Source organism: Lepisma saccharinum, chromosome 17 (assembly GCF_977018435.1).
Source record: "Lepisma saccharinum chromosome 17, izLepSacc3.1, whole genome shotgun sequence".
NCBI classification, from domain to species: Eukaryota; Metazoa; Arthropoda; class Insecta; order Zygentoma; family Lepismatidae; genus Lepisma; species Lepisma saccharinum.
Genome location: NC_139245.1, coordinates 28,429,140 through 28,445,780, shown reverse-complemented (window position 1 = coordinate 28,445,780; position 16,641 = coordinate 28,429,140). Strand labels below are relative to the sequence as shown.

The 16,641-nt window shown below is 36.5% G+C and overlaps 1 protein-coding gene across 1 annotated transcript in view; it reads right to left on the bottom strand.

Annotated features, from left to right (window-relative positions):
* The window catches only part of wg (Wnt family member 1 wingless), a 66,965-nt gene extending 50,738 nt beyond the window's left edge, over positions 1-16,227 (bottom strand). Inside the window, exon 1 of the mRNA XM_083139235.1 lies at positions 15,609-16,227. Coding sequence (XP_082995361.1) covers positions 15,609-15,715 — 107 coding nt within the window. The 5' untranslated portion in view covers positions 15,716-16,227. The remainder of the gene's footprint in view (positions 1-15,608) is intronic.
* Positions 16,228-16,641: the final 414 nt, after the last annotated feature.

Below are 16,641 nucleotides of genomic sequence, written 5' to 3'. Positions count from 1 at the left end.
TTTGATGTTGAACACACCAAGTTTTGTAATTAAATATAATGAACATCGCATCAGTGGCGCACCGGAAATGAAAAAAAAAACACTAATTGATAAACTTTTACTAGCTCTCATAGTTCTTATTTTTAACCTTCATGTTCTGCTTATTGCTCTTAGGTTATAATACAAAATATGAAAATAAATTGTTTATTAATTATTATTAATTTTAATTCTGTTTATATTGTGATTATATAGGACATCTGTACTTCAGACTAAAGGATAAAATGCTATGATATTTTTTCAGACCGCTGAAATTTTTTTTGTTATTGGCCTGTATATTGTATACCTCAGGCCAACCACCCACTCTGTTTACATCATACTTTTTACAGTATATTTCTCAAAATATATTAAACAAAACTTGGGACAACTCCCCACCTCTTATTGTACGCCAATTAATCTAATCCATACGTGTACCAGTGCCACAAGCGTCTAGACTACAGCTTCGAGGTTACATGCCAACCTGACATGGTTCCTATTGTGTTTTGGCACAATTTCTTTTTGCCCTTGTACGTCAAGACAAGTATTTCCATTGTTATACCTAACTTTACATCAAGAATAGGCTATGCACATTCCTCGCTCACAATTCCAGTTCATTTGAAAACGCACGGAAAAAAGGTTTCCTGTATTACAGAGTTTCAGGAAGGTCGTGCTACGCGCGTGATTGGGATGTTTATTAACAATTATCAAAAGTCCAGTTTACGAGAATTCATAATAAATAGTGTACCAAGGTTGAAACTGAACAATTACTTTTTCCAGACTTGTGATACGACGAGGAATGTCGCACAGTTATTGCTTTTACAAGTGACCCGGAACTAGGTCAGGGATCATTATTAAAAAAAAAAAAAAAATGTTTTGAAAATTTGTTAGCCACTATAATTATAAATTAAAGAGCAGACAGGCATTAAAGCTTTTAAAGTTTGTTTTATGTACATAAGTTTGAAATTATTGTTTTCTCTGTGTAAACCGCGGTTGTTATAATGGGTTCAGCCGTGACTCTAAGTTAGAAGTAAATGAGGCCAAAACAAAAATTGTGTTTACAAATATGGGTATGTGTACGGGAAGGGAGAGAAGTGGATCTTTATGGGTCAAGAACTGGAAAGGGTTAAACGGATAAATTACTTGGGTGTAACAATCACTATGACAGGAACATGGGCGAGACACTTACAAACAGTGAGGGGAAAGGCGCGAGCTGTAACGGACTCAATAATGGGAATAACAAGAAAACTGCAAGACTATGAAAGCCCTATTGATATCTTCCCTTGGGTATGGGTGCGAAATCTGGGGGGCAAAGGGGGAAAACATAATTAACCAAATACAGTGCAGCTACTTCAAAAAATCCCTGCATGTCGCAACAGGCACCGCAAACAGCAGGGTACTACGGGAACTGGGGCTTGCGAGGGAGAACACCAGACTAACGTGGAGAAGGGTTAAATATTGGGCAACTCTTATAATAGCAGGGGGGATACACTATCAAAGGGAAGGCTGTGTACAACAAGTAAGGGGAGGGGAAATGGGCTAGTGGGCAAAAGAAGTTAAAGGTAAACTATTCGAAATCGGGTTGGGATGGTTATGGGAAGAAGAGCACGTAGACCAAGGAACACTTGAGCTCGTTAAACAGCGACTAGAAGATATAGATCGGCAAGAAATAATGATGGAAACTGCAACTAAAATATCACAAGACCTCCAGGCAAGGGACATTCGGGAATGGGGACAGGCAAATTATATGAATAAAGTAAGCAAGGAAGCAAGAGAGGGATTAGTATGGCTGAGACTGGGGGAAGGAGACACAGTGCGCTGAAAAGGGAGGGAGGTACAGATGAATGTATAATATGTAAGGGGAATGACGGGACGGATCATCTGCTTGCGTGCCCGGGAACGCGGGCCCTGCAGGACAAATGGCTGGAGGGTGTGGGAAAAGAAGAAACACTCAAATTAGTTGTGGAACAGACTGCAGCTAGTGTGGAAAAGTTAGAGAAAGTGGGAGTGCTTTTGGTGAAAGTGAAGGAAAAAAGAAGTGAGGCGAGGAAGGAAGGAAGAAAGACTGGAAGAAGAAGGAGTGGAGTGAATGAGCTATTAGGGGAGGGGAAAGAATGTGTACATAGGGTACAAACTAAGAGACAGCATATAAGATAAACTAAATGCAAAGTATATAGAAAAAATCCAAATGTTATGTAGTGCGTACAGCTTATGGCTCGCACATGAAAGTATAAATCTAATCTAATCTAATCTAATCTAATACATAGTATTATCACTGAGATGAGAAGTTTAATTTTTAATATGTTACAACTTTTAGAGCAATGCACTTCGGGTATGATTAATGATTGATTTTATCTACAATTAAACGCTTTTAAAAAGATATATTATCTGGTGTAATTTTACTGTAAAGTGTATTAATGGAAGGTAAAATTGTAGTGATCTTATTATCATTGTACTGTACATCACATCATTTTATTCATTATTATTTCATACATATCCATTTGAATGGTTACTGTATCTGGCAAGTAGGTTATTTGTGGCACTCAAATAAAGCATTGTTATTACTAATACTATTATAAAGAGTCAAGTAATGTTAGTTTATGCTGGTATTTTATTTATTTATTTGAAAAATCCTGAATACAAAAATATCCATTTTACATCGGGATGTTAACCGGAAAAGAAATAAACAAAATTATAAGATGGACACATACACACACATATACATATATAACAAGAATAATAACAACTAGGGTAAAAACAACATTATTTACTCTTCAGCTGCTTGATGCACGCCGTTCTGTAAGTCTGTTTCGATAAATGGAAACCTAGAGCTTCTATTAGTAAGTTATAAATGATCTTCAAAATTGTAACTATTTTCAGGTTCAATTTAGAAAATAATATTATACAAAGTGGTTTCAAACTTTGTCGAAATATCCTCCAAATAATATTACAAATAATAGCGCATGGAAAGTTAGCAATAATAGCAATTTTTGCAACATATATCTTTAGTGCAAAGCGGAACTCTTGTCAAAACTCCAGATAATTTTCTGGCCAATATAATACTAACGGTTTGAAGTTCCATTGAAATATACGTAGGCTACAACTAAGATGCCTATGCCTCATAACTGTGATTAACTCCGAGATGTGCACAAAAGCTACGTAAAATACCCACAATCTAAATACATTTTCTGCGTCAACATTCATTTGAGAGATCAGAACTTTAGGACATCTGAGGTAGATATAAGTAGCTTTAGTATTTCTGTGTGCAGAACACATACACATGCCCAATTAAGAGGCGGGAATAGTATTTAAGTCTATAGATGAAGCATATCGACACAGAAAAGAAATCTGTGAATTATAGGCATATTGTTTATCACCTTTATTCCTAACTATAAATTTTGAAATGATGATTGTAATAAATTAGTAAAAATCTGTGCCTTCATATTTGAACTGCAATCTTAATAGGAATCGATGTTATAATAAAACATAGCAATGGGTTAATTTGTATAAATACATTGTTCAATTTAATAGAAAATAAAACTTTCTAACAGAGTTCATATTTAGCGCACACCAACCGCGACAATGAACTTTCCAAAGTTGTGGATGGAGTTTTGGTTGAGACTCGTTGATCTATTGCACTTTGACAAGACATACGAGCTATCTACAGATAGCTATATACAGATAGCAAATGCAAATATCTATCTATATTTTACAGCAGTTCGCGTTGGTAAAAATGATGACCTCACGCATCATATTTCAAATAATTTATTACCAAATAATGTCTCAGTAATACCCTAAAACTACCATGAGCAGTTAAGCGCCGCCGATAATGTAGTCTAAATAGATATTTTAAAAATAAATAACTAAATAAATAAATTTGCAGTCTTTCAACGGAGGGAATATTAATTTTTTTCTCCCACTATCTTAGAATGTGTAGACCTATTCCGCTCCAATGCACAAGACCGATATCTAAACACTAAAGAAGTTTCACGGGGCAAGCTCTAAATTTACGGCAGTCAGTTATCCTGTTCACAATATTGGGAATATGTTCATTTGTTCCCAATTCTGCTCCTGTTCTTCCTAATGCACTAAATCCAACGATGACCTAACCTATCTGATACCATAAATGTAGTCCAATCAGAAATTTGAAAAAATAACAGAAATCCGTTAATTTGTGGAGATAACTCAACCACATATTTTATAATTGTCTTTTTTAGTTTCTATTTTGAATATATGGAAAGTACAATGCAGATTAAACATAGCGAATCTTGAAAAGGCTTCATATTTCGCAATTCGAAACAACTCGGAACAAATAACTAAATAGTTAGAATAAATAAATATTTCCTTATTCTCGTTTGTCCACACCTAGAACATATCCATAAAGTAACCTCACTCTTTGAAACTATCAGAAATCTTTCAATTTAATAAGAGGTGACTTTTCTCTAAGTACCCAATACGTAATACACCCTGGACTACATTTTGCAGACTAACGGGCCAATGGAACCTGGTGTAACCTTTCTTTAATTTCATCTTATCATTAATCATTTTCTCGATGAGTAAAATGTGTCAGAAAAGCGAAATGAAACAAAGCAAATTTACCGTAATCAATCTATGTAATTTGATAAATCAGTTGCACATTAAAAATATCTACCCGAATTATTTTTCTTCTTTTTGATTTCTATTTAACGTTGTTTACCTCTTTAGGCCAGGCTTAATAATTAATATTCTTAACAAAATAACTTTAATTTGAACCAGAAAAAATGCAAATTTAAGGAAATCTCAAAAAAGCATAACGTTGAAATTTAATTTACAATGAAAATGAAATATTCTAATTAAAAATAAAATAGAACTTTAACAGTAATTGAACATTTTTGTCCACAGAGGGTAGGGATATTTAAGTCAAATGACTAATTTTAATATTTATAAAAATAATTTTTGAAAGTTAATAATTTGAAAATTTACTGAAGTTACTTTCCACATATATTTTCTATTGAAGCAAAATTAACTCACAAACTCGCCTACATCCCTGATTCGGCCTGCTGGCTGCTTACCATACAATGAAGCAAAGGTGGTGATTACGTCACGTTCTTCGGCTGACGTCCGTCAAACATCGTTTAACAAATCATCATCCAGCGAGGAAAGGGAACAGCGGAGGTTTCGTTTGAACACAAGCTTCTAATTGATAAATTACCCCTCCTCTTAATAAAGTTACCGAGCGGTAAGGGTAACAAATTAAACGAATTACATGGTTTTGCCACTTCCGCGGCATATAGATGTCATTTCTCATCCATGGGTGGGTTCAGGCTGATGTATAATGCATCATGTGCTGAGCAAAACTGAGTAATGCATTCGGATCTGCTTACGTCACTTTCCAGGAATGGCTTTCATTCATTTCTCCTGCTACAGTTCTGTATAAATGTTTAAAATTATCCTTTACTATAATTTTGCTTGTGATTAGGATGGTTGATTTACTGATTTAGTTTATTTTACTTCGCTTTCATTGCCACTTTTGGCTAATCGCGAACCCTAGCATCATAACCACTCCGCCACGGAGGCCAGCAGCAGGTGTATGAAATCTACTTGTTTATTAATATTCCAATGTTAAGTGCTTTCTCAGTGATCCAGCGGGCTGATTGGTCGACTCACTACATTTCCACCGCAGATTCCGGGTTCGAATCATTGCATTGTGTTTCTTTCTGTACCCTTTCATCACTTTAGTGGAGGAAAAGCAACTCAAAATAAGATATTTCAAACACAAATATATCATATATAGAAGTGTTGGCTGCACATATGTAATATCAAGAAATCTAGTGTTTATTATTTGATTTTAATTTTGTTATTTAGCATCGATTTTCTTATACTCTTAGCTAATCGCAACGATGAGGATGGGTGATGATATGATGAAATTGATGTATGAATGAATGGTTTAAATGTTTTGGGTTCGGTCGTCGGCACTCTTCAAGTCCACTTTTCTCAAGAAGCTAAAACATTTGTTAAAACACTGTCATTGATGTAGAGACACGCAAAGAACACCCAAGTCCAGGATGGGATTCGTACCCGGAACGCCTAGCGTCGTAGCTTGCTGTTCGAGTTTTTCTTTACTTTAAGTACACTTTATGCACAGAGAGGCTACACTGGACCTACAGTTCGAACGACCTAGACCAAGAACGAAGCAGCAGTGCTCAAACTGGTGGTAATGTGGGGGGTGATTCTTTAACCCCAGTTAAGAAAATTCTCAAAAATCATCCCCCACTAGGATAATTTGCATAGGCATCCTACCACCCACTGTACTTTCTCCGTGTTGTCCTTACAAGCACCACCCCACTTGTAGCACTGGAAGAGGGGAGTAAGCTTTCATATCTTGCCCGTCAGTTACAAAAACTCACATTCTACATTGAAATTGATTTGAATATACCGTCAAGTTTACTATTGAGTCCGCTATTTAAATACAAACTGAATTCGATTTGCTTCTTTCCATAAATATCTATCGCTTGGTTAATGAATGGTTCTTTGTCTTTTTGTACTTTTTCACGATGGGAAGCACAGATATCACAGACCATTTATTCTGCTGTCTTCCATTGCACCCTTTGTCCATTCCTAACGCTAAAATTTCAAAATTCGAATTATATGAAGTTTTTGTAGATATCTCAGGAGGCAAGTGCCTCCCAGCCCCCCCCCTCTACGAACGCCCTTAACCAGAATCCCTTGATTACACGTTACCATTACGCCATCGGGAAGGCCAGAAGACGAGTACATCTACCTAGTCCGGCTTCTAGTAGGGAATCCAGTTCAGGAAGAATCAAGCAAGTTATGCCTGAATCACACGAGGCTACAGCTCTTGCTGGATTTTTCAGTTGGTCTTGAACTAGTTGTGTGGTACTGGTTCAGCTGCTAGCATTCGCCTCACAAGATACTTGTTACCGCAAGTAACAAGACATTCCGTAAAGCAGACAATATAAAAATATGGACGTGCGATTTCAAGAACGTTGGAGCGGAATAGCTACTGCTGTTATTAAAAAATAAAATCTTTTAAAAAAAAGTATGGACTAGAATTTGGCTCGAAAGAAAATATGGTAATCACAAACTTTTCAATGAACTCTGCTATGTATATCCATACACGAAATTCATTCATAAAAAATATTTTGTTCAACTAAATACGTATGACAAACATTTAATCAACATAAACAACCATCACTCGGAAAACAGATGAAAAACTTTCCCTTACCGAACTCACAGATTATCATCACATGACCAAACTCTCGCTCTGATTGGCTGTTCCACAGAATCTAGCAGAGAAAGCCAGTTGCAATTACAACACGGTCTAGTCGTCAAAACCAGTCTAGCAGTCATGATTTCCAGTCCAGACCCAACTGGGGCATTACTACTGGACATCTGGAAATCCAGTTCCGTGTGACTCGGCCTTTCAATGATTCAGAGGTAAATGTAATTGTACGATCACGTGTCCAGGTACGTAAGAGAGCTCCCCCCACTCCCCGTCTACATCTTCAACAAAGCAAATATTTGCAAGGTGAGTTGGAGCGTCCATTCCACGGTTGGCTCCCCTGTTTAATGTCTCGCCGCCGACAGAAACCCACCGACGGGATATGTTTGACTTTCCAACTTTGGGAAATTTACTTTAGCTGTTAAGCCTACTTAGTTTTGGAGATGTTTCGCACGTGTTTTTCGGGGGACCTTGCTATTGGGATTCTTTCAGAATCGAGGAGGACAAGGTGCTCTTTAATGCTGATAGATTGCCGACCTCGCTGGTATATTAGTTAACTTGACGCTCACAGAGTCAAAACGCCCGAATTTGCCAACAAAACCTTCGAAATATACTTATACTCCCTACTGCTGTACTCTCAAATGTTACTACAGTACATTCCAATATAAAATAGTTGAGTGTTATATTTTGAATATGGTTTAAATTAATTAACATGTACATTCGTCCCTTGGCACTTTAAGCCTATTTTCTAGCAAATATATCAACAATAGCAATTAACACAAACAAAAAAATTTGGAAGTTCTATTAGAACTTCAAAGTTTGAAATAACGAAAGATTAGTTTTATTTGTTAAAATAAACGAATGATTGTCAACAAGCCAAAAAGTTTCTGGTAATCGTACACATTTATTTAGTCACCAAAAATTATAAAATTTAATGCTGGCCATCAATTGTTTGTGATTTTATGAGTACCTAAAAATATTAGTCAAACGTGTCTTGTTAACTCAAAGAAATTTTTTTTATGTGAAGTGTGTGTGTGTCTATATATATATATATATATATATATATATATATATATATATATTTACCATTTAAAAAAAATAAGCAGAAAAATTTAGCAGTATAATGGTGACCATCTCTCTCTAAAAAAATAGAAGAAAAGTAGTAGATCAGGTCAATTAGCTACCTATCCAAGTTTAACATATAAGTAAACGCTACTCCATATATATAATGTCATATGCTCACTTTGCACGACAGTTGTGCAAAATGTATAACTGTGCCAAAACAATGAGGAAAAGACGAAGACGTGATAAAAAGGCGAATTAAGAAATAAGACGGCATGGCAACAAATCTTGCCGAAACTTCAATATGTAAAGATTTCAGATGATATGAGATAAGAATGTCGGATCGATTCTTAGAAATTAGCTTTCTTTCCTAATGCTGTGATGTAATAAAATATTACCGCAAGATTTGTAAAGCATTCAAACTTGTTCACTTCTAGGCAGTGGTTGCAAAAATGGTCGTTTTCGGCTTTCAATACTTCAAGAAGAGAAGGAGAAACCTGAAATTCAGAAGTGGTGAAAGTCAAATCTGAAAGTTTCCACGTTGATTTCAGGTAACAAATCCAGCCGACATTGCACACGGTCACTTTGGAATGAAATATTCGTTGTTACCAGTACACGTAACGATGATGGAGAAGAACGACATGGAATTGTGTCGCTGAAACGTCCTGTCCATGATTGAAAGAGATGCTCGCCTCTCTCTCTGTCACTTGCAAAAAACTAAAATATTGAATGTTCCGCCTGCCGTTTGTGGATATTCGGGTTCTTTGCGAGGGGAAAATATTGGAGAGATACAAACCTCTCCTTCCTCTCTCGTCTTGACTGACATCTGCTTAACCAACCGGTTTATGCAGCCATCCACGATTGCCTGTCGCATCTGGGAAAAGGAATTTACAACTTTCGCTGACTTTTTTCTTGAAAGTTCCAAAAACATTTTTATTTCTTATTAACAAGATATAGTCCTGGAAGTTTCACCGGACCTATCTCAAGAAACAAGGATGTTTCTGGTTTCAAGAATGAGAAATATTATCGATGGATCACGAATTAACAATGAAAAATTACAACTTGTTTAGAATTTGTTTTAGGGGATTCAGAAGAATCGCTTCTTCTATCAAGATGTTTGAAACTACTTCGTAGCGCCTTTGAGTCTGTCTTCTATACGTATTACAAAAAAAAATAAAAAAAAATGTCATAGGCGAATGCTCTAAGTCCAGACCTGATCACAAACAACCAGACAAGAGGGAATCTAATCTATACAAAGTTTATACTTAATTATTTATCAAGAATTCTTAAGAGTTAGTTTCACAATTTTCAGAATGTAGATTTAGCGAGTCTCCGAAACGATAGACGAGAATTTTTTGACCTTTTCAACAAATTATTCTCAAGCAAACTAGGTTCCCATTCAAGCCTTGTTAATTTACGTTATTAGTTTCTAATATATGATATTCGATCGATTTGTACTTATTTACCAAGTTGCGAAAAATGAACTTGGGTTTCCCCAACAGGAATATATGAATTATACCTTTTTAACCTAAAAATTGAACAAAACAATACGTATGACAATTTAAATATTGGAGTATGGGTCAAATAATTATTTTATAAAATATGAAACAGCTCAGGCTTTAACGGTATTTTTACTGTTGTTTGCACGTAATGGGTGCTGTTAGATATGTGTTACCAAGTTTCATAATTTATACATATTATTAACACGATACTATATTATACAAACAATATCTTCATTATAGGAACATAACTTTGCTAGTTTTAGCTGTATTTAGTGAGAAATAAAATTTCAGTAATGAGTGAAACAGGACATAATAGAAGTATAAAAATCAAAGTGAAAAAGCTTTGTTTGGAAGAACCAATACACAGATTCTACTAACCAAACATTTGTTTGTTACGACAACAAACAGAAGGAATGTTCACTAAAACCAAATTATTTCAGAAATCGTGCACGTTTGATCAGTTATCAAAAACTTTCGTCACTATTGCCATTTTTTGTTTAGTTATACCAAAAAGCTTAACCAAACGTGATTTGATATTGATGCTAAAGCTTCAAATTTCAATATATTTCGGATTGTTTTCCCTTAAATCAAAAATTGCACAATCTTAAAGAATTTCGCGTTATTTCGCTCGTACAGCCTGGGAAAAAGAAACATTAACTCATGTTTATTAATCAAGTCATTATCCGACTTCCGTGGTGTATTGGTTAGCATAGCGCACTACGACACCAGGGTCCCGGGTTTAAATCCCGGCCGAGGCATGGGTGTTTGTGAGTGTCCCTTCATCAATTTCATCACTCATCCTGATCCAAAGGTGGCAAAAAAGCGAAGTATAACAAACAAAATCGATCACCAATTCATCATTCATATTTAGACATCGTGAATCAGTGATGAATCTAGAAAGAGAAGAGACGCGGCATTTTAGTGCTACATAACCAAGCCTGAAACCGAGAAAATATTTACAGTCATGCGTTCGGTACGCTGAGACGGAAAAGCGAATTATAATCCGAGGGCGAGAATGTGTGGAGCACGCATCTCTTCGATTTTCTGTGTAGCATGAGACACTTCGGGCATTCCTGTTCCGTACATGTGATCAATGAAACCGGCTTCCTACAATGCAGACACTCAATTCACCATCTAAAGGAGAAATATCGAATCGGCAAACAACAAACATATTTGGTATTCAACGCAAGAACCTGTTCCCATGTTCTCAGAGAACCACTCTGCATCGTCCAATGAAATCCTTCCGTCTTATAATGGATGAAGTCGCCGGCATAAAATAGTCATAATAGCACAGAAACCTATATACAGGGTTCAACATCAGGGAACAATAGTAAACAGACATCGTATAGTAACGGGAAGAACGCCCTTGGGCTGTGGAAGGTCAATGAATGGAGACATGCTTTGAAAATCGTATGTGTTCTTCAAACAGTGTTTGTAAACACTCTCGGACTCGCGATAATTTAGTTACTAAAACAAGTAAGGGTTGAATTACTTTAGTTTTGTTCTGTAAGCAACTCTCTAGTAACGAGTTACTTTGACAAACAAACAGATACTACCCTAATACACAAACATGTGTGTAGTCGCATCACTATCAGTAAAACACTCCATTTCCCATTCTTAATAAAGCATGGTTTCGGTTTTGAATTTACCAGGGTGACACAAGTACAGTAACTTTAAAAACAATAGTAAATGTAAAACGTGATACATTCACCGTTATAATCACTCATAAAATTTTAGTAACATGATACCAACGCTATTACATAAAAAAGTAACTTATCAGTTTGGTTACGCTGTACTTTCCAACTCTTGATAACTTCAATATCACCACCGAATGCAATTCAAAGGTTTAATGGCACATTACGGAACCATTTATTGCTGCTTTGTTTGAAAATAAATCTTTTGACATTTTTAATACAATATATTCTACAAACATAATGAGGACTAATTGGCTAATGGTCATAAATTTCATAATTAATGAATCCATCCGCGTATTTTTATAGTGAGAATTATTTTAGTTTCAAAATAAGACATTAGTTTTATACCGTTGATCAAACAGCACGATATTTCGTATATGTAAGAGTAGCCTATACATTGTCTGCATTCAAGTGTGTGTGTGTGTGTGCGCGCGCGCGCGCGTGCACGTGTTTTTGTGTGTGCATGTGACAGATGGACAGGGAGGGAGGGAGAGAGAGAGAGAACATAATTCAAAATTATTTTTTTTCTATTGGTTTGATTTCCTTCGGTTGAATTTTTGACATTACTTTAAAAAACATACACTTGGTTATTGTATGTTAGAGCTGAACAATCGAAATGTTAGGACGAATTATAGACTCTTGGTAGGAAAGTATAATTTGAAGAATGTCAGGAAAACAATGATAATATGAAAATATCTCTATGTTCCTGAAGCTTTTTTATTTTAAAAAAACTTTTCTCAAAAATCAACATTTTGAAACGCAAACGCACGAAATAGATAATTAATTTCACATGTATTATTTTAATATAAATACAACGCAGTGAACTGCGTTCACTAATCTCGCTACATTTAGACTATCCTCGCAAAGACAATACAAAACGAACTTTGTGGTGGCAACTCCCTTGCACTTATTTTATAATCATGCGACTGGTTTTAGAGCTTTACAATATTGCCATTAAGATTTTTCTTTTAAAAAATCGTTATAACTTTATGTACTTGGCAAATTTTTAAATAAAAAATATTCTTCTCTGTTTAATGGCTTAGACGAACAATATAACTTTTAGTAAATTGAGAGGTTTTGTAGGAGGCAAATATGCAAATTGGAAATGTCTTTACATTTAATTTATACACGATCTATGAAGGTGATTATTCCTTTTTTTTGCATTGACCACTACTGACAAAACAATAATTTTAAAGGTAATTGTCGAAATCGGTAGAAAATATTCGTCAAATTTTAATGTTCTTAGGAACTACTTATGCCTATATTTATACATATAGATATATATATATATAACTGCATTAAATCTAACAATTTAAATGTTGTAATAATATTCCTGTCGCGATCATATCCAACGCATCTTTTTAAAAATGAAGCACATTGGTTTACCACTGACAGCTTGAATGAATTCTTACAGCAGTGTAAGAATCACTTGCAGTGAATGGTATCGTACAATTTGAATTGCTGTTAAGTGTTTGTTCTACCAGTCAAACAACGGACAGCATGGCCGCAGTTGAATCCAATTCGACGTATTTGATATAGGTTGAAGTTTGGAAACACAACGTAAATTTTCCGTCTAAAGTAATTCGATGATGAATTCACATTCGGCATCATGGCTCCCATATTTTATTGTGTTGTTTGGTAATCGACACGATTTCGCTCATTTTATATAAATAAATTAATGAAACATTAGTGGGCGCATAGAACATGTTTAAGTATTCCTTATTTAAAACAGATAATGTATTTAAATTATAAGAAGGATATTTTTTCAAAAATGTTTGCACAACTTTAATCTCAATTTCTATTGTAAATATTTTAGACATGCAGATTCGTTATTTCTTATGAACTTTTTTGTTTGTGTAGCTTTAGTTATTTAATAAATTAATCAGTTCTTCAGCCGCGGTGCCTCTAGACTTTATAGACTGGAAGGGAAAATGTGCTAAATAAGCAAGAAGCAACAACGAAATATCCGAAGTCAGTTTGTTCTTTCGCTGAAAGTTCAGTCAACTACGAGTTACTTTAGCAACATACACTTACGTAAAGATTATTCAGTCGTCTCGCTTATAAACAAATAAATTTAAAATATTAAATTTGTAATACTCCACTTTTAAAAAGTAATGCAAAATTAGTTGTCAAGAATCAGATTTTAAGTCCAGTACACATATGATGGGGGATTTATTTAGTTCTTCAGCACTCTCCAGAAATTTTCTAAACGTTCAGTATATTTTAATAAATTAATATACATTTTTTACAAAAAATACGGAAAGAGACCAATACTTGAATATGAGAGAGTTTGCAGACAAAAGTCAATTTATGAGCAAATATACGTCAATAATTTTCAGAAACTGAAAATCGTTTTTAACCATTGAGGAAGATTCTTGGAATTTTCTTCTTCTTGCTTCTGGATTGTTATTGGCCTACAAAAGGACATTTTTAAGCGTTAAAAATACGACGGAACGAAATGAAGACAGAAAATATATTGCAGCTGCCTGAAACGCATATTTGTTTATTCAGCATGCGCCAAGTATGTCGAAAATAATAATAAAAAATGTTTATGATTTTTAATACTCAAATAAAATGGAAAACACGCGTTGAAAAAAATGCCGCTCTAATGCGTACCGGATCGTGTGAAATCTCTTAGTCTTCGTTGACATAGCTGCGAACACGCGTATACTCATATGCGTAAAAGATAACTTTTAAATAGGCTTTACCGTGAGCGCTCTGTTCGAAATAGATTACGTGTTCTCCATTCGCGAGAATCACAATTTTTTTGGGCTGGTGTCGATATGCGTCGCTTGTTTCTGTTGAAAGGTCAACAGCGACTAGGGTCCCGTAAACCCATACAACCAGGTATATCCTTTGCCTCTCAGTGTAATGCGCTGCCAGTAGCAAAGTTGGCAACTGACAAACGATTTATCAGTTGCTTCCCCGAGTCTACTATCTCTCACGCTTCTTTTCCAGAAAGGTCCTAAAAACATCGCGGCAACTTGCCATATTCCAGAAAAATATATCGGAGGTACATTGCGTAGTTCTCGACCTACAGTGATTTCGATAAAGAACGACAATAATACATAAACGAAGCTCTATTTTTACTTCGTAAGAAGAGCGGGCCATTTAAACTGTCTCTGAGGAGTTTTGCACTTTTTAATGTGTTGTGTTTGTCCCGTGACTTTTAACCTTACACCTCTTTTTTAACATTAAATAAAGGGTTTTTAGATAAGATAATTACTCCTCTTATGCTTTGAAGGGTGCAAAATGCCCATACGTGACGACGCACTCAAAAATTTTAATTAATTCATTCTACAATTAAATTGAGAAAAGCCATCTTAAAAATACATTGTTAAACTGTGTAGATTAATAGGGCGAGAATTTTGTAATTTGGTCAAATAGTTTCCGTGCTTCTTCTAGTAACATTGCTTACCAAACTTTAAGCGAATGTGTGATGTCAAGGTGTTATTTTAAGCATAGTTTGCCTACTTTGTGTGGGCATAAATGATTGAATCATTTTATCGTCATATCTACTAGTCTGGGCAACGTTTTAGCCTTATGATTATTCAATAACAGAAAGAAACCTTTCACTAGGTGAAATTTTGTAAAAAAAAATATGCTGTAACAATGCGAAATAAGGCAGCAATTTCTCTTTCTTAATTAATATACTTGCATTGATTTCAGTCGTTTTATCGACAATTTTATCGGCTTTTAAGTAATTGTGTTCTCAGTTTTTTGTTTTCGGAATGTTTAGCAGTATTCACATGCAAGAAGTGTGTTGAAGACAGCCAAGACAGACTGACATTTTTTGTACCGCTGTTGTCAAAGTCAGCAAGCAAAGTAGGTATCTAAATACTTGCACAAATTTCAAGCGTATTATTGACAATTTGGGCGGCTTTTGCGTAATTGTGTTCGCAGGTTTTTGTTTTCGCACTGTTTAACAGTGTTCACATGCAGGAAATGTATTGATGAATGTCACGAACTGGATTTTTTTGTACTGCTATTGTCAGTCACCAAAGCTGGCAATTAGAGTTGGGTTGCCAGAAAGAGACGGGTTGGGTTAGCGTCTCGAGTTTACTGTAAGTCAATTCCGTGGGGAATTCTCTAAAGAAAGAATGAAGACATACATACCACCACTTGCTGCCTCTTCCTCTCCCGTTCTTGTGCTTCTTCGCGACTTCTGCCATGGTCACCAGAGCCAGAATTGTAAAAACCACAAGAGCTCTGGACAACAACATCTTCTAGCTGTCAACACGCACACAGGATCACATGGAGGCTCGAGGTGCCCGGTGGGCAGGAAGATGACAACACCAAAAAATACTTTCCCGCGGTCCTTCGGTGGTTCTCGCTCAACACGGTGCGAACCCAAGGCACCCGGGAACACCAAGAGAGAAAAAAAAAATAAAAGGTACCAGGGTTGAAGATGAAGATGAATGAAATCCACACGGGGGGGCGGAGGGGGTGCAAACACGACGCAACCCGAGATGACCCGAATCACCGTACCGTCCGCTTTGTGGTAGCAGCGCAAATTAGGTGTCGCGTTCACCGGGGGCCTTCTCCACGACCACCTGACTCGAGGGGGTGAGGGGGGGAGGGAGGGGGTGGGGGCAGCGTTGCCGTCGAAATAGCAGGTGAGGAGGCCCCTTTTTTGAAAAAAATATGCCGACACAGTGACCGTCAATTGTTTTCGCCGATGTCTTCAACCACCCACTGTACCCGGCGGGATTAGTGGTTCTCTCATGTCGGTCCTATCTTGTCCAACGCACGTCCTTGTGTGTATACTCGTGCGTTCCCGGAGACTCCTCGCGAAAGAACAAGGGGGGAGGGGGGTTCACAAGAAGGGGGATAACCCCCCCTCTCTCTCTTTCTCTTCTCCGGTGACGGCGATGAAGAGGCGGCAGAAGGCTCCTCTGTCGGTGAGGATGGGCGGGACCACGAACGACGAATAGCCAATCAGCGCGATTGTCGCGATAGAAGTCTCAATCATCAGGTAAAAAAAGGGGGTACGTGGGGAAAACGCACGAACACACACGCACCCGACAGAAATCCTCAGGCTTCGGGTCCTCTGTGGCACATGGCTAGACAGGACAGCACGTGGTGTCTCTCGAAAAGCAACTCGGCCCTCGAATGCGTTGTCAACGTTACATAAGAAGGGTGTATGTGT